This window comes from Camelus bactrianus, chromosome 11, assembly GCF_048773025.1.
Source record: "Camelus bactrianus isolate YW-2024 breed Bactrian camel chromosome 11, ASM4877302v1, whole genome shotgun sequence".
Classification (NCBI taxonomy): Eukaryota; Metazoa; Chordata; class Mammalia; order Artiodactyla; family Camelidae; genus Camelus; species Camelus bactrianus.
The window spans coordinates 40272185-40293741 of NC_133549.1; the positions used below are offsets into that span (position 1 = coordinate 40272185).

At 50.2% G+C, this 21557-nt stretch overlaps 2 protein-coding genes across 3 annotated transcripts; one reads left to right on the top strand and one right to left on the bottom strand.

Moving 5' to 3' along the window:
• Positions 1–1269: 1269 nt before the first annotated feature.
• On the top strand, positions 1270–12576 carry PITX3 (paired like homeodomain 3). 2 transcript variants are annotated; one of them, XM_074373718.1, is made up of 5 exons: positions 1409–1544; positions 3048–3171; positions 10208–10337; positions 10509–10711; positions 11235–12576. In XM_074373718.1, the coding sequence occupies exons 3-5, from the start codon at positions 10220–10222 to the stop codon at positions 11820–11822; spliced, it is 909 nt and encodes a 302-aa protein (XP_074229819.1). In that variant the 5' UTR covers positions 1409–1544; positions 3048–3171; positions 10208–10219; the 3' UTR covers positions 11823–12576. The 2 variants fall into 2 exon arrangements, with proteins under 2 accessions (XP_010969300.2, XP_074229819.1); XM_010970998.3 differs by lacking the exon at positions 3048–3171 and having other exon boundaries at positions 1270–1544; positions 11235–12574.
• Positions 12577–12771: 195 nt separating this feature from the next.
• ELOVL3 (ELOVL fatty acid elongase 3) lies at positions 12772–16049 on the bottom strand. The gene is made up of 4 exons (XM_010970999.3): positions 15681–16049; positions 14599–14730; positions 13771–13922; positions 12772–13518 (listed from the first exon to the last, which is right to left on the bottom strand). Exons 1-4 carry the CDS (start codon positions 15779–15781, stop codon positions 13091–13093), a joined length of 813 nt encoding a protein of 270 aa, XP_010969301.1. The 5' UTR covers positions 15782–16049; the 3' UTR covers positions 12772–13090.
• Positions 16050–21557: the final 5508 nt, after the last annotated feature.

Sequence of the window (21557 nt, forward strand, 5' to 3'; positions counted from 1 at the left end):
AAATGAAGACTGGTTAGAAATATGTTACTGTCAGAAGAAAGGTCAGAAGTATGCAGAAAACCACTAGGAGATTGGAGATTAAAACAGGGTCAGGGCCTGAAAATCTTGTATGCCAGGCAAGGGAGCTTGGCCTTTATCCTGAGGGCAAATAGGAGCCATTGGAGGGTTTTAAGCAGAGACATGACTGTCAGATTCACCTTAGGAGTATATTATATGAGGGCTTAGGGCCTTCAGGGGGACCCTAGCAACCCAGCCTGATTCCACATGTTCCTTGGGACATCTGTTCCATTCCTTACAACTCCCTAACTGGCAAGCACCAAGGCCAGACCTTGCCCACAAAACTGAACCTGGTATCACCAAGGAGAAGGTAGCTCTGTTAAGGCTAGGAGAACATAGCCCCGGCAAGCCAAGAGTGCAGACTGAGAGGGGAATTTCCCAGGTCTCTGAGGAGTGCCCAGCCCAATCCCTGAGATCCAGCTAGAATCTCCTCTAATTGGGGGTGGGGGTGGGGTAAGGTAGTTAAGTTATTTGTCCAAGGTCACTCCGTGATGGTGTAGTTGGTGGCAGGGTTAGAATGTTGTTTTGGTTTGTCTCATTACAAACTCTGCTTTTCCACAAAGGGACCTTTCTTGAAGGAGAGGGGAAAAAGCCGGGGGTGGGGCTGGTGGGGAGTGGGAATGGGAGGTAGCCAAGAAGAGGAAGAAAGATGCGAGGAAAAAGAGGAGCAGAAATAGAAACTTTCAAAGTGGCAGAGGAGGGAGAAGAGAGAAAAACAGCAGGAGCAGCGGTAGCGGAGAAAAGAGAGGAAAGAAAGGCGAGACGTGGGAGGAGTGGTGCAGAGACAAAGGGCAGAAAGACAGACAGCAACAAGTGGAGAAGACCGCCGAAACTTGAGCGGCAACGAAGACTGAGCGCTGAAACGGCGGCTTCTCCCGGCCCGTGTGCCCTCCCACCTGGAAACCCAGCAGCCCTATCCCCCAGCACCTCTCCACTTCGTTCGGGGTGGAGACCTGGCTCCACCTCGCCACCGGCGGGAACCTCGCTCCGCGGAGATACCGCGTGCACTCTACGCTCACCCGCTGGGTTCTGCTGAAGGAATCTTACAGAAGCGCGGTTTCAGCCACGTGGGGGAGGGGCGTAGCCAGTTTCTGAGGAGAGTCTCTGATTGGCCAGAGGGCGGGGTTCTTGGCGGCGCGACGGTCGGACCCCTCCCCCGAAGGCGGGTCCAGAAAATTCACAGCTGGAAAGGGTGGAGCCCCGGTAGCGCAGCTGGAAGGGGGCGGGGCCCGACGCGCGAGGCTCTCCGTGGCGGGCTGGGGGCGCCCTGGGCTGCCATAAAGTGAATGGGCGCCGGCGGGGGGTGGCAGTACGCGGCGAGGCTCACTATCTCCCAGGGAGTCCGGGAGCGCCGGAGCGGAGCGGCGGCCCGGGCGCAGGGGGGCGGCCCCCACCCCGGCCGGGTGCCCGGCCTCTGGCCCCTGCTTGCCCTCCAGACTGCGGCCGCCGCCGCCGCTGCCGGGAGTCTGCCTGCTGCGGGACTCACTGTGAGTGCTTGACCATGCGGGGAACAGGGGCTCACGGGGCCGAGGAGCCATTGTCGGACTTCAGGATCCCTAATATGGGACCTGGGGCAGCTCAGCTGGAGAACGGTGCCTGGGAAACGGATCGAGACTGGAAGGGCGGACTGCTAACACGCGTTCAGGACTTAGGAAAAGGAAAAGTTAGTGTCAGGTCTCGGGGGACAGAGAAGGGGGAGACTCAAGGGATACGGAGAGAGGCCGGAGACATGAGGTCAGGACATGGGCTCTGCGAAGCAGGGAGAAGAGTCGGGAAACGATTACCAGAAAGCACCCTGGAATCCTGGGGCACCAGGCCGGCAGCCAGGGAGCGAAAGGGGTTGCCGAGGTCCTGGCGGGCAGGGGGAGCTTGCGGCGGTCGCCCAGGAAGGGGGCAGCTGGTGGTGCTTGACGCCCCTCGACGGGGTCTCATACTCCGGAGACTAGAAGCAGGGGTGCGTTGGTCGCACACGCTTCTCTTCCCAGCTGCTTCGCAGTTGGAATAGGAGCCTTGTTGTAAGAGCCTGGCCGCGACCGGGTCAGATGGCCGCTGTGTGGGCTGCAGGGCCGAGTGACCAGGCGGCGGATCTGGCGTATCCGTCTGGGGTGTCAGGGCCCGGATAGGTCCCGATCTGGGGCAGCCACGGAATCGGACGGAATGTCCGCAGCGCGCGGGGCTCAGCGCGGACAGAATGTCCGGGGCAGCGAGGCTGGTCTCTCCGGAGCAGGCGCTGTGTCGGGCAGCGGTGGACAGAATGTCCTGGCCGAGTGGCATGTCCATTTACCCAGCAGCGCCTGCCCAGCTGCTGCATGTACGGTGGGTTTCGCTGTGGTGGGTTGCTTAGAATCCTAGCTCACAGATTGCAAACTTGTCTCTGCTCCTAGGGGTTTCGGGCTGGGAGCAAGGAGTGAAAGTAAAGGCTGAAGCCTGACTTTGGGTTGGAGTGGCGCTGGGAGACATTCCCTTTCCAACCCAGGCTAGATCCGAGCATCATCCCAGACTCCCAGAATCCAAATTTGAGGCGAGAAAGCCAATGATGGGACTGCTAGTGGGAATGAAGACCAGGAAAGGAAGGCATGAACCACAAAGCACAAAGGGCAACGGGAGGGCAAGGATGAGCCCAGCACAAGTCCGTGATAGCCTCAGTTCCCTTACAAACTCAAAGTCAACCCCTAATTCCAATACAGCTGACCAGACACCCCCGGAGTCTTTGCCTGCTTGTCAACCAACTAAGAGCTTTCCTGCTGGGGGTAGGAGCTCAGGCCCTAAGAGAGAACTGCAGCCCTTTAGCAAAGCACACCCTGTAGTCTTCCCTTTTTGCTTCATCAGTCTCATCAATCTCAACACCACCCTGGTGGCTGAGAAGAGGTGGGAAGGAGACACATGGAATGCAGAGGCTGGGATCCAACATGGGACCTATATTGCCCTTCAACGCTGGTTGGGAAGGGTGTCTCAGCCCTACCCAAATGCCCTGTTTTCTTTTGCTGCAGCTTGGGGAGGGCTCTGATTCCTCTGGATTCCTACAGTGACCACACATTCTGACTCCAGCTCTTTAACCAGAGCCGATTTAAGCTTAAGGGAACAGACAGAGTAGAAAGAACTCTCCCAGTCAGTGTAAGTAAATAGAACAACCCATTCGGGGACTGAGTTTCATGGGGACAGGGGTAAGGTAATATGTCTAGCAAGGAGAAATCTGAACAAGTAGGTCTCAACCTTTCTCATCCTCCACCCATGAGTGACATATAGTACATCTTCCCCCCACTCACACCTCCACTCCTTAATTTTAGTTTACTTATCACTGGCTAAGTCATTGTTTTTCAATCTTTTTGTCCCTTGCTCCTTTCTGATCAATATTAAGTCATATCCCAGTTACCCCCACCACATTCTGATACCCGCTTTTAAGGGCTTGTGCTCCCCTTGTCTTTGAAAATCACTAATATTATGGGTGAAATGAAAGGTTCTGAGTCAGGAAAGGAATAAAGAAGGCATTACAGATGGTTCCATGAAGACCTTAGCCCAAAGTTCTGCTTTTGCCAAAAAGGCCAAAATGCAATGGCATTCCGGTAAAGATGACTGGAAACAAAAGACAGAACCTTCTCCTGTCCTCCCATAAAGCCCTGTAGCTGAGTGCTTGCCTGGTCACTGGCTCTTAGGGAGAATGTCATGGACCTAGCTGAGGGTCAGAGAATGGTCAGCAGAATGCGGAGCAAGGGGCTGTTGGAGGGAGCAAACTTGAAGTTTAGGCTTCTGGAAGGTGAGATAGGATGGAAATCCACAGAGTAATGAAAGGCCTAGATAAGCAGAAGACTTGTTTGCTCCCCAAATCCTGAAACCGGAGATGAGGGGGCCTCCTAGAAATGGAATGATTCAAGCACAGGATGAATAGGAAAATGTTCCTTGGCACACAGTGGGCAGCAAACTTCCAGAGCTCATTTCCAGAGGGGTGGTAGAGGCAGGAAGTAGAAATGGAATCCTTAAGGGCTTGGTAGGATCAATGCCTGTCAGAGCCACAAATGGCTGCTGGGGTGGAGGGGGCGAGGAATGGAAAGAGCTCAGTCCCTGATCTTGGGAGAACTGGATTAGAATCCCTTCAATTTGTGTAATCATGGATAAATTCGTCTTCTTAGAGGTGAAATGGGGATGATCATTCCTGCCACTCAAGGTGTGTAAGAGTTAAATGAACTCATGTATATGAAAACCCTTTGCAAATGGAGAAGCACCACAGAAATAAAAAGGATTATTGCTATTATTATGCCCAAACTGTAGGTCCCCTGTAATCATAGAATCTTTGTTTGGAAGGGTGAGGTCTCAAGACTTATATCAGCCTCCTAGCGTCCCTGATCCAGCCACAGGAAGATTCTCAATGACAGATAGGACACCCGATCCTAGGCTTCAGATGCCAATCACGATCCCTACTCCTCTCTGAAAATTCTAGGGAGCTCCCCAAATGCTTAGCTCCTCTACCAGGCCAAATATCCTGATCTGATCCCTGCCTGCCTCCTGCTCAAGGAAGTGAATCTGGGCCCAGAACTGAGGTCCAGGAAGGGAGAGCAGGGAGGGCGAGTTGGAGCTGAGTTAGGAGTGGGCACAAGAGAAGGACAGAGCCAGCCAAATCTTTTCTTCTCTATTTACTCTAAATGATGCTTCCTAGAGTGTGCGGGAAGGAGATGGCAGCTAACCCAAAGGATCCATTAGGTCCTGAGCTTTGGGATTATCTAGAGTCTAGTCCATGGTCACAGACAGGGACCCATGATGAGAGTGATGGAGAAAGAAAGGAAAAGACAGTGGGATGAGAAAGAGCCGCTTTCAGAACTCTCTCCGCTCCTTTCCCCCGCCTGGGAACTTCCTTACTTTACACCACTCAGTTAATAGCTTCCCCTTTGCTGTCTCTCCCCTATCCAATCCATTCTGCTCACCATTGCCAAATAAAGACCCCAAAGATACTGCTTTTATGTCACTCCCTCACCTACAAGCCTCCAGTGACTCCCACTGCTTGGAGCAATGTTTCTCAGTAGAAGCTGGGGTGGGAGAAGGCAGCAGAGGAGTGGGAGTGGCATGACGCTGCAGGCTAAACACAGCCCATCTTCCTGGTGTGGTGATGTCACTTAAAGATGTCTCTTGGAGATTTGGAGAGAAAACATTATTTTTATATTAAAACAAACAGAACTTATGTATGGAATAGAAGGCCAAATTTTCCATTTTTAACATAAGGCTGAAGATCTCAAAGAAATTTCACACTGGCAGCAGTAGTTTCAGGTTGTGCCCCTGTTTTCTGTAATATATTCTCTCTCACTAGTCTTAAGGGTTTTTTGATGGAAAAGCTGGAGATGCTCTAGCCTACACTTTATCAAACCTGAACCCATACCCCTTGCCCCTCACTGCAGTCCCTCTCAGCCTGACCATTTTTCTCTGATGATTTCCATTGCCCACACTGACACCCTGGCCAAGCTAGGTTCCCTGCTGCCCTGTGAACCCGCCAGCTCATTCCCAATACTGCTCCATTATTTAGAAACCTCTGCCTCCTTCTCTGCCTCCCCAGTTCTCAGATCAGCTGGGTACTATATTCTCTGAACCCCAAAACTTGATACCACCTTACATGGGCTTCTGTCTCTCTCATCTCCCACAATCTGGGAATCAGGCCCATGCAGACCATCATTCCATCCAGTGCTCTGTTTGCCTCCCCAGACTGTAGGCTCCTAGAAGTTAGAGTCTGTGCCTTACCATTCTTGGGCATCTGTCTTAGCACCTAACACTTGTTGAGGGAAAGAAGGAAAGAAGGGTGTGTAGGCCTATTTCTCTGATTCCTGATATACCCCTCGGTAAATTAAGTGCATCAAATCATTGCTGCCTCCACCTGAGTCTTAGGGTTTCCTCTTGGGCTGTGAGCATTGTCTACAGCTGCCTTCATTTGCTTTTATTTGCTCATTGCAGCTTAGCAGACCAGATAATGTGGATGCTCAGTGTCCTTAATGAACGTGAGGCCATGTGCACTTAAGGGCCTCACTTGAGTATCAATTTTATAGGATGGTACCGTCCCAGTTTAGAGCCCTGATTTATACTTGTTCACCAACTTGGTGCTTGCTGAGCTGAGGCACATCATCACAACTCCCCTCTTGTCTTCCTTTCCATTCAGTCCCTACAAGAGAAAGGTTTTCCCCCATTTCAGTTTCAGGGTGTACCTCCTGCCTTGGGCGGAGCAACTACTCGGGTAGTTGCAACTACTCTAGCTGTGGCCCTGGTCTAACCCTTTGGCTTCAGAACAAAAGTGGATGCATATGGCAATTGCCTCCTTCCTTTGAGCTGTGTCCCTTGGAAACCATGGCCTCCCCACTATGGCCTCTCTGGTCTGTGACAGTCTCTCCTCTCCACCTTAATACATCTTGGATATTTGGTTCTTGCTGCAGTCCATGACAGCTTCTTATAATTCCATGCTGTACTTCAAAGACCAAGGTCACCTGCAGGCCTTCCATTATCCCTAGGCTGGTATTGCCACCCTGACGCCAGCCAGTGGAGCCTGGGCCACACACCCCTGCAGGATGTGTCAGAGATGCTGGAGTGGGGCAGGAGGGCCCCCAGAGCTAGACTCAGCACCACTGTTATCTCTGGACTCTCTTTGGCTCTGCCTCGTATATCCTACCAGCATCAACTGACCCTGCGACTTCCAGACCTACTGCCTGTCCCTGTCCCCTGAGTGAGGTGAAGTCCCTGGTCACAGTCCCAACTCCCCAGCTTCCTGACCTCCAGCAGTTTGGGGGAGCTTAATTCTCAGCCAGCCTGTCTCCAACTCAGATAACAGCTTGGTGCCGCCAGCCTCTGCCTGATGAGCCCACCCGACACGGGTCTGCTAGAGGCCTCTGCTCTCACCCTCTCTCTATTGCCTGCCTGGCATTAGTGTTCTTGCCTTTTTAACTTCACAGGCAGGGCCCTTCTCAGCCTCATCTCCTCTGTCTGCTGTTACTGACACAGTTAAGAGCCTAAAGCCTTCATTCTTTCTTCTACCAGTCCCTGGTCCCCAGTGTGGCTTCCAGCTTGGGTTACCCTGCCCATTTGGATGTTACCTTATTGACTGGGCCTTCCTTTATGTTTAGGATAGAATGCTCCTGACACACACTTGCAACCCTCTCTAAAATGCAGCATACTCACCTGTAGTCACCAGAGAAATTTTTCACTAGGAGACACAGGGTCTAGGGAGGTGAACCACTCAAGCAAGGGCAGAGAGGAGGATGAGATCTTATTTACCACTCTATCCTCAGTGCCTTATTCAATGCCTAGTTCATAGAAGGTGCCAAATAAACATCAGTTTAATGAATGAAGACAAAAAAACCCAAAAAACAAAAAAACTTATATAGAGTTTTATCCCTACCAGTTTTTCCTTGCTATGCTTTATTATAATCTTGTAACAATACTGAAGGTAGGTAGGGAAGGGATTATAATCTCCCATTTAGAGATGAAAAAATATACCCAGAGAGGGAAAGTAATTTGTCAAGGACACACAGCTAGTAAGTTGGGGAGCCAGGACATGACCTCAGATCTTTTGACCCCCAAACCTAGTTTCTTTGGGCTATACTGTATTACTTTCCTAAGAGAGGCCTAATCAGTTTCTGCTCCCTATCCCAATCTCTTCCAGCATTCTCAAACCTTCACCCCATTCAGCTGAACAGGCTCTCCCCAGCAGCCTGAGTACAGACCATTCCCCTGGCTCCTTTGGCTTCCTCCTCCCCCACAGAATCCTTAGTTCCTGGGACTCAGAGCTGAGGTTCAGAGGGGCCAGGAAGGGGAGGGGGAGGGTAATGGCTAGCTCCAAAACAGCCAAGGCAGCTGTCCCTGTCACAGAGAGAGGAGACTGTGACGGTGTGTGTCTGTCTGCCTGAATGTGGGAGCACATGTGTGGGAGAGTGTGTGTTTGTATGCCCCTAGCTCCAAGTCCAAGTTCTTATTTTGTCTGAGTGGGGGCCCGTGTGTATCTGCATGTGTGTCTGTCTGTCTCTGGAAACACACAGCCTGAATTCTGCTTTCTCCGCCTCGTCTTTTATTCTGGCCCTTATCTCTCCTCACCCTGCCTCCCTCTGCTGAAATAAAGAGTGAAACCAAGACACAGGTATGGAATGCTGGGGGAACGGGAGTGTGGAAAATGGAAAGTCTGGAGCCAAAGCAGACTGGAAGGAGGAATAGCAATGGTGGGATTCAGCTTTCCCTACAGGCAAACCCAACTGTCCCTCTTTTCCCAGCTCTGTGTTGCTCCCTGGGGGCCTCGGGAGAAGTCAAGGGCATGGTGTGCATTTTGAGGGCGTGTTGGGTGTGAAGAGAAGACTTCAGAGCCCCCACCCCCCTTTTCCCAGCTCTCAATTCTAAACTTTCCTGGCAACTTGGGAGGAGCCCCTAGTCAAGGCTGCTCCAGCTCCCTCCCAAGGTCCTCTCCCTTCATCAGCGCATCACTTGGCCAGGCCCAAGCCTCTGGCTCCTGACCTCAGACCTGGAGGAGGGGCAAGCTGAGCAACCCCACCTTCTGCCAGACTTCCCTCCTTCCTTCCTGTGGTTCCTTCAGCCCTGCCTCTCCAACTCTAGGAAGAGGTCCAAGGTCTGGTCCCCTCTGCCTGCAGAAAGAACAGGGACTGTTTCTCAACCTCCTGCCTTGACCTCTGTCCCACCTCAATCTCACTTGAGAGGTGGAGGAGGGGGGCAGCTGTCATCTCTGAGCTGGTTGAAAGGGGCATTACCATGTGCAAATACAGGCCGCTGCCCATCTGCGCCTCCCTGAGAAAGGCTCCTAATAAATTCAGAGCAGCCAAGTGACATACATCTCAATCTAGGCTAATCCGCCACATTAATGCCACTTTGGACAGCCTGCATTAAGTCCCTGTTAATGGGAAGGCAGATGGATCCCCTCTTACCCAGCTCTTCACCCCTGTTCCTCTGTCCCTAGCCTCCTTTGGTTCTCTGACCAAGAGGCATCCAGAGTCTTGAGCCCCACTAGTATCTCTTTCCCTTCCTCCCACCAGAGGGGGCCTGGGAAAGGGGACACTGCACGAGAAACTTGGAGGGGGACCTAGGCAGGCTTCTGGACAATTTCAGGTGAGGTTTGGCACAGAGAGTAAGGGTAGAAAGGTGGTTCTAAGAAACCCACATCCACTGCCTGGGGTGGGCCTGCTAGAGGCCAGGCGTGAGAGTAGTGACAGGTGGGATGCCATGTATGTCTGGGCAGGTATAGAAGCAGATGGAGCCGAATGCCTAATGATTTTCAAACTTGTTTTTGATCCTGGAACCCTTTCTTCAAATGAAATCTCTCCAGAAAGCATAAATAAAACAGACAAAAGCAGGGTGGCCCTCCTGGTTGAAGCAGACCCAGGTAAGGTCAGGCTAGATTTCTATCCCTGAGGTTAGCCCTGAGTTCCAGTCCCTGAAGGGATTTGTGGGGAGGGCGGCAAAGAACACATTTGAAAAAGAAAATGAAGAAAAGCACAGCTTAGGAGTCTCCCAGACTTGGTTCAGATCCCAGCTCCACTATTTACAAGCTCTGTGACCTTAATCGTCACTTCAAGTCTCAGTTTCCTCACCTAAAAAAGTGTGATAATACCTAATATTCATGCATTCTTGTGGAGGGAGAGATAATGAGGTGAAAGCACATAGTAACTGGTCATAAATGATAGCAGTGATTCTCCTAATGGCAGACATATTAGGCCTGGTTCAAAATCAAATCTGTCCCACTGGAGAGTGACTAACACAGGTTCAGACTGTGTCTCAGATGTGACTTGACTGAAGGGCATGTTTGAATTTATAGGGATATTGGGCATTCGTGTGAAAGGGAATTCAAGTTTTTGAGGATGTGGTATATGGTACTCAATAGTGTGGTTTTCACTAATTCAATAAATACCTATTGAACACCAACTGTGCACGAGGCAGAGTTCTAGGTGCCCAGCAGTGAACAAATCAAAGTCTATTGTGTATATCTGTGTTTAAAACCTCTGAGTATACACCTTTCCCTCCTTAGACCGCTGTTTCCCCATTCTATCCTAGGGCATCCCACACAGGGTAGCTTTACGTTGGTGGCTGAGAAAGGGGACAGAGAACTGGTGGGGAATCACTGCTGGGAACTGCATAACTGGGAGATTTTATTCCCATTTAACTTGGTCTTGTCTTTTCTTCCCTACAGAGCCCTCCCTCCATGGAGTTCGGCCTGCTCAGCGAGGCGGAGGCCCGGAGCCCGGCCCTCTCGCTGTCAGATGCGGGCACCCCCCACCCCCCACTCGCAGAACACGGCTGCAAGGGACAAGAACAGAGTGGTGAGCGCGCCCCCTTCTGGAGCTGGGGGGAATAACAGCTCCATCCTTCAGCGGGTGGGACCCTGGAGTGGAAGCCAGGGAGGGAGTCAGCCGCCCCGCGGAGAAGGTCCCCAAGCCCGGGAATCCGTGCAGGCATGGACTCCTTGTGACCTGTCCCCACCCCGCCCCCAGACTCGGAGAAGGCCTCGGCTTCGCTGCCTGTTGGCTCCCCTGAAGACGGCTCGCTGAAGAAGAAGCAGCGGCGGCAGCGCACGCACTTCACTAGCCAGCAGCTGCAAGAGCTCGAGGCGACCTTCCAGAGAAACCGCTACCCCGACATGAGTACGCGAGAAGAGATCGCCGTGTGGACCAACCTCACCGAGGCCCGCGTGCGGGTACGGCCCTCCCAGAGCCGCCAGCCTCACCCTACCCTGGGCCTTCCTCTCGCGGGCTGCTCAGGGAGTAGCTTTGGAATCAGCAGTCTGTGGTTCTGCCCGGCCTGCCCCATTCTCGGACCTAACACCCGACGTCCCTCGGCCCCCGTCCGCTGTCCCCATGACCTTCTTTCCACCAACGTCCAATCTCTGCTCTTACTCCACTTTGTCACCCCAGGCAGAGCGTTCCTTCTCCCCTGGCGCTGTCTCTGGTTCTCCTCTTCACCCCTCCTTGACCTCATCCTGCTGTCCCCCGCCTTCGCCCCTGACTTAGTCCTGCCGCCCCCTGCTTCTTTCTCAGCCCGCTGACTGTGCTTCTCACTGGCCCTGTCCGGCTGCTCTATCACCCCATTCCCGTCTCCGGCCACCTCGTCTTGCTTATGCTCCGTCCGGCCCCGCCCCTCGCTTGGACCCCAGTCCGGGTGACCCACCCACCGGTCATGCTGGCGGCTGCGCCCTGACAGCTTTCCTCCCATGCCCGCAGGTATGGTTCAAGAACCGGCGCGCCAAGTGGAGAAAGCGCGAGCGCAGCCAGCAGGCCGAGCTGTGCAAGAGCGGCTTCGCGGCGCCCCTTGGGGGGCTGGTGCCGCCCTACGAGGAGGTGTACCCTGGCTACTCATACGGCAATTGGCCACCCAAGGCACTTGGCCCGCCGCTCGCCGCCAAGACCTTCCCTTTCGCCTTCAACTCGGTCAACGTGGGGCCTCTGGCTTCGCAGCCCGTCTTCTCGCCACCCAGCTCCATCGCAGCCTCCATGGTGCCCTCGGCCGCCGCCGCCCCGGGCACGGTGCCAGGACCCGGGGCCCTGCAGGGACTGGGCGGGGGACCCCCCGGGCTGGCTCCGGCTGCAGTGTCGTCCGGGGCAGTGTCCTGCCCTTACGCCTCGGCCGCCGCAGCCGCAGCCGCAGCCGCCTCCTCTCCCTACGTATATCGGGACCCATGCAACTCGAGTCTGGCCAGCCTGAGGCTCAAGGCCAAACAGCACGCCTCTTTCAGCTACCCCGCGGTGCCCGGGACATCCCCGGCCGCGAACCTTAGTCCGTGCCAGTACGCCGTGGAACGGCCCGTATGAGTGGCCCAGCCTCTCATCGCCGAGGGCGGGGGCGATAATTCACAGCCTCCGCGGACTGGAGTCTTCCAGACTGGCTAGCTCCTGTCCCGGAGTCTGAGAGGGGTGCTGGGGCTGCCGGCGTTGCGGGGTGGGGGCGGCTGGCTCAGGAGAGAGCCTACCCCCTCCCAGGCCTGAGGGGTGGACTGGGCCCTAGACACAGTCCACGACCCTGGACTAAGGCCAGGAACAGGGACCAGTTCCCCGGGGGCCAACTCACCCTTGGCCCACCCCGCCTTCTCCAGACTCTTCCTTCCCTGTTTTCAGAGATAAATGAAATAAATGTGCGCGGACTGTCAAAGGCCTGATGATTCAGAGTTGCAGTTAAGCCCCCTTCTCTCACCCTTCTTTGTGTCTAAAGGAGAGCTCGGTGTACAAGAAAGAGGTTACGGTCCAGGCTTCTAGGGCTTTGGTCGTCCTAGGCCCCCAACATCAGGTTCGGGAAGCCGGGGGAATCCCTGGAGCAGAGCGGCGCACGCATGCGTGCGTGCATGTTCGTCTGTAAGGCTTGGGGACTAACTGTTCGGCGGGCGTTGGCCAAAGCTGGTGCTGCGGCGCCACCTCGTGGTATTATGGAGGATAACCGGAGGGTCTGGTCTCGAACGTTTACTTGCTGGTATCAATTCTGCAATTTAGGAAGCCTATGACTTGTTACTTCGCCTTTCTGCACCTGTTTCTCACTGTTCCTATGAGGGGCTTGAACCTCTAACAGCAATAAAATTCTAGTCTGTGACAGACATTTATTAAATGCCTACCAGGCCTAGGATTCTCATTGAGTGTGTGTGTGTGCGCCTCTCATCCTTCCACATGCCCTCTTAAGCTTCTCACCTGCAGGTCATCGAACTGCCAGCAACCCTCTCTCATTACAGCAGTCCCCTTCCCCTAAATCCCCAAGCCCCCAAAATCTTGTTGAAATCTTTAATTGCCAAAACAGAGCAAGAAGAAAGATTTCTGGAAATACAAATAACTCAACTCTGGGGAGTCTCCTCCGTCCAACCCCCATGCTAGGGCCTGCTTGGCCTTCACATTAAAAACAGAAACATCAGAGTACTAGATCACATCTCCATCCCGGGGGTGACACTTCTTGCCTGTCATAACTTCCTGCCACCAAGGGGCGCAAATCTCATGGGGAAACCATGCAGGAAAGGAATCCTAATCATTCTCCCAAACGTAAGCTCAGCACCTCAATGCCTGGGGAGAAAAGACTTTGGGGCTCCTTTTTCTTCAACCCTTCACTGGCTTTTGGTCTTGGCTTTGATCCTGGGAATTATGTAGGTTTTGTGGAAGTACTGGGCAAAGAGGAGGAAATAGGTCATATACAAGATGAAGGACCAGAAGAGCTCTTCCGCTGAGGTGTGGCATCCCTGCTCCTGTCTCCAGATGAAAGTCAGAATACCGATAATGGCTCCCATAAACATCTGCAGGACCTGCAGGCTGGTGACGAACATGGGAAACCACCTAGGGGGCTTCACTTTGGCAGCCTTCAGAGTGTAGTAGGTGTACATGATGGCATGTACACCATAGTTCATGGTCATGAACCAGCCCCCTGCAGCCACCTTGTACCTGTATCCAAAGCTTGTATACACCAGCACTGTGCTGTGGTGGTACCAGTGCACAAAGATGAGTGGCCGCTTACGCAGGATGATGAAGGCCGTGTCTCCTGAGAGATGGGAAGTCATAGCTGGCATACCATCCAGTGTTGGGACCACCCTCCATACTGGATATGGGGGCACAGGGGGAATTTTCAGGGCAGGGAGAGGGGTCTTTGTGGCAGAGAATCTGAAGAGGGGCTTGGGTGAGAGATGTTGTTAGGACCCAAGGTGTCGGGAAGGGACTCTCCCTGTGATTGGGGATGGGGCTGAGGAGGTATGCAGTTGACTGGACACCAGAGAGATAAAGCCTTATCACTCACCAAGTTCAATGATCTTGCTGAGAACAAAGAGGCAGGACCAGAATTTGATTATGGGATGGTTGATGAAGTTGGTGAAGCACACAGTGTGCTTTAGACTCCCCCTAAGTAGCAAGGTCCCCATATAGACCCATGTCCTCACTGCCCCGAGGATACTGAAATGGGACAGAGGAAAAGGGTATAAGGATCACCCGCAGGCACCAATTCACCCTTCCCCCTTGGCCTGGTCAGGTCACTGACCCAAGTTCTACCACCTCCCCACCCTTTCAGAGGAGATGAGTCACAGCTTCTGAGATCCTGGAGCCAATCTGGTAGAGCCAACCAGTAATCTAGAAGAGATGAGAGCCAGGGAAGGACTGGGAAGTGCTGAAGGATGGGACTGGAAGTTGAGTTAGGGAATAGGGCTCATGGGATGGGTAGAAGCCTAGAAGGAGATAGGTGGCAGGATGAGGGCAATTGAAGGAGTTTGAGGGAAGAAATATGGAAAGGAAAGGCTGGGGAAGCAATTGGAAAGTCTTAGGAGAGGGTGTTTTTAAATTCAGAGAATATTAGAGGATGGGGAAATTGTTGGAAGTACCCAGACTCCATGAGCACAAGAGGACTCATGAGAGAGAGAGCAGAGACTGCCAGTTTGGGGACTGGGGAAGAAGGAAAATGGGATAATATGGGATGAGGATGGAATCTGGGGAGAGGAGTTAGAGCTGAGATAATGGGATAGGGAGAGAAGTAGGAGACAACTTGGGGAGTTGATGCGATTTAGATTTCTAGAAAACTTTTAGGAATAGAATGAGGTCTACAAGACAGGTGGGGAGTGTGTGGGTGAGGACTTACCTGAAGACTGCAAGGCAGAAGGACCAAAGGATGAGAGATCCCTGAAGGTTGAAGCCCTTCCGTGCCTTCATGTAGTTCTGCCCCACAAAGATGAGCAGCAGGTAGATCAGAGCTATGGCAAATGAGATTGCCCTGGCAGGCAGAAGGCAGAGGGGATGGGCTTATAGGTGGGTACTGGTTATAGGAATACCCACTCATCTCTCCAGGTGAGTGCCCTGGGTTGGAGTCCTAGCTCTGCCACCTACTAGCTGTGTAACATTGGAAAGACTACTCAGTTTTCTGAGTCTCAGTTTCCTCATTTGTAAGGGAGGAATAACACTCCTCTCCTGACAGTGTTAATGTGTATGAAACACCTAGCACAGGGCAGGGGATATGTCCAAGGCTTCTGTGACTTTTGCTTTCTCAGTGGGGTTGGGAGTGGGTGACAGCTGCCCATGCCTAGAGACAACCCCGGACCGTAGTGTAAGAAGAATGTGGCAACAGCTTCTGCCTAGTTGGGTCAGGGCAAATTGCCCGGAGCACAAAGTCAGTCCACAAACACCTTTGAGGAGTTCTAGAGCAACGCCAGGGAGCCTGGGGAAATCCTGGAAGAGCATCCTGACTTTGTCTCTTTTTCCACAGCAGGGAGGATGGAGCATTTGAGGAACAACGTGATAACTGCAAAGGGCAGGCTGTCCCTGGGCACCAGCACTATGTACCCATGCGCGAACCCGCCACCACAAAGGACGGAGGGGAGTCATCTATAAGGTGGATGGAAGTAGGAGTTCAGATCAACCCCATTCCTCAGAGACCAGTTCTCACTACACTCTTTCCCCTTGGTTTCTGTCTCCTTCCACATTCCTCACCCCATCCTCTTATTTCTGCCTTTCTTTCTTCCAGATCTCATCTCTTTGAGGTGCCACACTATCTGCACCTTGAACAATGAGGACGTGAAGCCAGTACAAGAGAGACCAATACCTTTGATCTTTAGCAAAATCATTGCGGGCATTCTGTGTCGCATCCCCCCAACCCCCAACCCCACACAAATAGCAGTCATCAGAGTTGGGCCCCTGGCATGGCCCTTCCCTTTCCCCAGGTCTCACCAGTACTCCTCCAAAAAGGGCCTTAAGTCCTGGAACATCTCGAAGTTGTAGGGCTGTAATATCTGCTCTATTTCATCTGAGATATTCATGGCTGTGACCATTTCGTTCTGCAAACGCTGACGTCGGGAGCTTGGGGAGCTGGACAAGAGTTAGGGGACAGAGGATAGAGCGAACCTTGGGGAAGGACTGAACAGACCTGGAACCCAAGGAATTCCGAGGCAAGCCAAAGAGTGTCAGATCCAGGCACTGCGCTGCGGTCCAACCACCTTCCACTGCCGCCGCCACTGCGTTATAAAACGCGGAATTGCAAAGCCGCGGGCCTTGAGCGGTGCGCGGCTCCCTGAGCTCTGCCCTGGTCCAATCTCGACCAAGATAACGCCCCCATCCCGTCCCTGGCCCCAGCCAGTTCTCTGATTGGTCACTCTCAAGGGTGCGTCCCCCAGGCGCCTCGCACGCCCCACCCCAAACACCTATCGTAGTCCTCGCCACGCCCACTTTCCCATCTTTTTTTTTTTTCCCCCTCCCCCAACACCTCTACTCCCACCTGCTTAGCTTGGCCCTTGTAACCTTGCCAGTTACTCGGACAGGACCGGCTTCTCCTGGCACTACCAACTATCACCTTTGCCTCAGTTTGCTTTAATCCTGACCTACCGGGCAGTGAGGAGAGAATGGAGGTGTCCTCAGCCTGCCCCCTGAGATAGAGGTGTCAGTTTCCTGCCTCCAGGAGACCCTAGGAAAACCAGGCCCGGGATGAAGATGGGTCAGGCTGGGGAAGGGGCAGCAAAAAAACCCTCCCATAGTCCCATCTGCCTCCTTCAGGTCTGGTTGTAGGTGGCAGCGAGATGAATTGCAATGAATTTTAATGTCAAGGTAGTTGATGTTGATGTTTGGGGAGATGGTAGCTGAGGCTGTTGTGGTTTATTTACAGTTTCCTGAATTCCTTCAGCCTGACACCCAGTAATAACCCTGGGAAGGAAATGGGGTCACCCTCTAGGCTTCTGGGATTATTGTCTTCAGGTTTCCTGGAGACCCTCTGGGGTTTATAGAAGAGGAGAAGCAGTGCATCTCCCAGTGTCCTGTGGTTCTTCCCCAGTCTGTGCTAATCTAATCAGACCTCCTTTTTCCTTGCCTGAGTACCCAGCCCCAAAGAAATACATTTTTTCTTAACTTTTAAGGCCTTACTTGCCTGTCCCTTATTTCTCTCCTAGGCTTTATGAAAGTGAGGGAGAAATACAAGGCTTGAAGGTTGTTTGAGATAAGATGGGGATTTGCAAAACAAATGCTAAGAGAAACAAACATAAAATATTTAAAATCAAGATGTGGTATAAATGGCTCTGTACAGTAAAGCTCACAGGCTCTGGAGCCAGAGGATCCAGGTAGGAATTCCAGCTCCCATTCCTTGAACCTCAGCCACTGTCCAGGGAAGGGTGGAGTGGGAAGTCCTGCCCAGGCTCTCTCAGTGACTCTCAAGTGCATCCCTTTGTCTCTGGATCTCATCACCTTTCACCTAGTAACTACAGCCACTACCTTAGACATGTTAACAGGTTGTACCACCTCCTTCTCTAATACAGCAGTTTCTATTGCATTAGAATCAGAAAAGAATATCCAAATCTGGCTAATTGTAACACTCCTGAGCCCCAGCTCCAGAGATTCTGACCCAATATGTGGTGCCAGATGATAGTTTGGAAAGCACCACTTTCTATCATCTCATCCAGAAAAGGGTTCTAAAACCTAAATTGGCCTCCAGAATGAACTTCTATTGTTTTAAAAAGTAATAATAATAATAAAACCTAAGTTAGATCATGCTGCTTTCCTGCTTAAAACCCTTCAGTGGCTCTTGATTGCTTTACACATGGCCTGACACTACAGCATGTGTTTGATAGAAAAAGGAACAAATGAAAGAATGAGTATTGCAAGAATAATACCATCTAGGTGTTACAAGACCTGGATTCAAACCCCAGCTCCACTGTTAACTAATTGTGTGATTTTAGGTAAGTTACCTAACCTCTCTGAGACTCACATTCTTCATCAGTAAAATGTAGACAGTCAAACTCACCTGCCTACCTCACAAGGTTGAGGTCAGTATACAAGTCAGATAATGTCAATGAAAGGATAACGTGGACTAGACACACGGAAATGTCAGGGTGAATCATTTGGGGAGGTTTACAAACACATACAGAATATGTATACTCAGTCCTGGGTGTTTCTCAAATGAAGATATTTTACATTGTCTTTTCCTGTGAAAGTTAATGGTGAGGCTTGAGAGAGGGGTGTGTGTAAGGGAGGAAGAAGAAGAAGAAAAATCTCCAGAAATTATTTCCCAGGGTAAACCTCTCCTGACCTTTGGACTCTCTCCATATTGTTCCCTCTCCCCAGACATCATTTCCTCACCTGAACAAATCTTATTGTTCGGTCCTAGCTCTGAAGTCACTTGCCCTGCAAAAGCCTAATCTGTGACAGACAAGGTCAACCCCTCCTTTCTTTGTCTCCCACCCACAGGACTTTGTCCAAACCGCTTGCCAGTATTCTGCTGAGTAAGTATAGTTAGCCATATATTTTCTATACTATCCTGGCTCCCCTACCCAAAGGGTCGTTTTTGTTAGGTCACTCACCCTTTGAGGGAAGCACACAGCACTTGGCACAAAGTGGGCATTCAAAATACATCTGTGGCTCTGAATTGAATAGGCGCCTAAGAGGAAAAACAAACAATAAACACACATATTTTTTTAAAAAGACTCAACTTCCTTAGTAATTAGGGAAATGCAAATTAAAGACTGTAAGTACAGTATGGCTCCAATTAACAGCCATTACACCAAGTAAAAATTAAATATGCAATGTAAGTCCAAGCTTTGGGAAACATACATCCACATCTGGCTAGTGGCCAGGTAAATTGACATCATCCTTCTAGAATCATACTTAGGTAACACTTAACAACAGCCAACTGATCTACTTTGATCCACTCACCTAGGAACTAAAAGACCAGTGAATTAGGCCAAAAGGAAAATAAATCTGTATGTCACTGGGACTGAAAAGAGCTGTGAGCAACCCACTAATGAATGCTTAAATTATTAAATAAGATTACAAAACAGCTTGCAGCTGTTCTACCAGAACATGGAGAACATGAAACCATGTTTGTAAAATAGTATGAAAGAAAAGCAACATTTTAAACTGTATCTATTCTATTACCTCAGTTATCTCAAAGTGATGATGTCTGTAAAGATCAAAGTCAATTAGAAACACTAAATGTGAAATCATTTGATAGGATGGGTGAGATTAGGGGAAAAAATAGTAGTACTTAAAGTTTTCTTTTGTGATATTTTAAAATTGCTATGCATCCAGGGACTCATGCCTCTAATGACACAGGAAATGATCAGGACATGATGTTAAGCAAAACAACATAGGATATGAGTCTGTATATATAGTATGGTCTCGAACTTACAGAAGAAATGTAGATGGAAAGAATATTTGTAGACTTTTTGTAGAGAAAAAATGTGGAAGAAATTATGTTGAGAACAAGTATTGGAAGGAAATGCACCAAAATGCTAGAGCTTATATGGATGGTGGAATAATGGGTGATTTTTATATTATTTTTATAAGTAGTAAGTGTTCAAAACTAAAATAAGTGTATCAAAATTTCATGGAATTAATTCTTTCTTTTTTTAATTTTTAAATTTATAAAAAAAATTTTTTTTAAGAGTTAAGTCTTTCTTTGCTACGTATTCTGTCACTAATTGGCTTCTCTGCTGCTTACCGTCCCTACCATAAGATCCTGCATGTCCCTGTCAGGTTCCTCTCCTTTCCCCAGTATTTTTACTCTCTTGGGTTTGCTTCTATATTTCTGCTGTGCCTTTACTGATGCTTATTCCTATACTTCCCACCTCTTTGATACTGTTGTTTCTTAAAGTTCTGTCCCTGTCCCTTACTCTTTCTCACTCTATACTCTCCTCCCTAGCTATCGAATTACCTTTCAAGACTTTACCTGTTCCTTCTATTTGGATTAACCCAACTTATCTTCTTTCTTGCCTCTCTTCTCTATTCTTTTTTTTCCCTTAAGATTTCAAGATGCAAATACTTCCTGAAGAATCAAATATCTTCTCTATTCTTGCTCACATTTCCCAATGCCTGAGACTTCGCCACCTGGTTGATTTGAATTATAGACTGCTCACACTCAAGTGTAGAAACCCAGCTCACCTTTTGCCCAGACCTACCTGTTCATTTTGCTGACTTCCTATTTCTCTTAAAGTCACTACCAGGCTCCTGGGCTCATAAGCAGGACTGGCTACATAATTTTCAGGGTTTGGTGTAAAATAAATATGTAAGGCCCCTTTTTCAAAAGTTATTAAGAATTTCAAGATGGTGGCAGTAGAGCATCAGACCAAGTGTAGAGTGCAGGTCCCTGGGTGGCTGCACTGGTTGCACACCTGGGCTTAAATCTAGGGGTCGTTTTGGACTCCCCTCTCTCCTTTAATCTGGTCTGGTTGACAGGGTAGATAGCACATCCAATCACAAGGATGGGAAATAATGGAGGAGGAGTGAATAGGGAGGTGGGAAGGAGATGAGTTCAGTTTGAGCCCCATGAATCCAAGGTGCCAGTGGAATATCCAGGTCAGAGCATCCAATAACCAGTTGCCTAGAACTCAGGCTGTAAGTCTGGCTTCAACACTCAAGGTAGAGGGTATCACTGGACTCCTGGCTGTGGATGAAATTGGCCAGGGAGTGAAAATCAAGTAGAGCTTTTCAAAGCGGGGTACATGGAACATTTACACTGTAATCTCCAGCTTGTTGAAGTCTCCTGGGCCCAACCCAGCCCTCTGAATCTGAATATATCTGAAGGTTGGTAGGGCTTGGGAATTACAGCTTTAACAATCTTCCAAGTTGCTTCTTATGCTCCTTAGAGTTTGAGAACTATTGATGTGAGTGAGAAGACTCACTCTTCTACATCCCCAGAAGAAATATCAATGGATAAGGTAGTGGCTTTCCTACTTATTTGATTAAGACACACAAAGAGAAATACATGTTATGTTTTAACTCTGCACATACACACATATTTGAAATAAAATTTTTAAAAGCATACATATTCTTACCATGTTGTATCTGATATTTTTCTACTGTATTTCACTATTTTAAAACGCCCATCATGACCCACTAATAAGCTGTGTCCTGTAATTTGAAAAAAAAAAAACTGATTAAAGAGTTATCAGAGGGAGAAGATGTTGACAGGGGTTGGGAAAAAAATAAATCTAAATTCTCCACAGGTTCTTCAGGGTCTAAACTACATTTCAATGCTTTTGAGAGAGAGCCTGCATCTGAGTCATTTTGAAAGAACTCTCAGTGCATCCAGTGAGGTAATTGTGACAGGATGAATGAATTCATGGAAGCCATGGTTCTGCCAAGAGTCCACAGTAACCCCCACAGTCCATGCCACCAGCCCAGGTCACAAGGAGGCTAGTGCCTACTAGATGTAGGCACTAAAAGGGACATTGGAACTGCTTTGAGAGGAATACCCTGCCTTTGTCTCTGCCTGCTAGGATCGCCTCTGTCTTCTGGGTGTCACCTGACTTTCTCTTCAAAGGCCTCCCCAACCCCATCCCATCTACATCATCACTCTCTTTGATTAGGGACCCAAGAACTGGTTTGAGCCTAAGAAAGAAAAAAGAGCTCCTGACATCCAGAGACTGGTCTGCCACTTATAACTAGGCCTCACTCCTATCCTAGTTCCCTTCTTAGAGGCAACCACAATGATCAGTTTCTTGTGTATCCTTTCAAATATCAACAATGCATAAAAAGGTATATTCATATATACCTTCTTAAAGGATAGCACATTTTCATATTATTTTATACATTGCCTTTTAAATATGTCTTGGGGGAGTGTCCCAT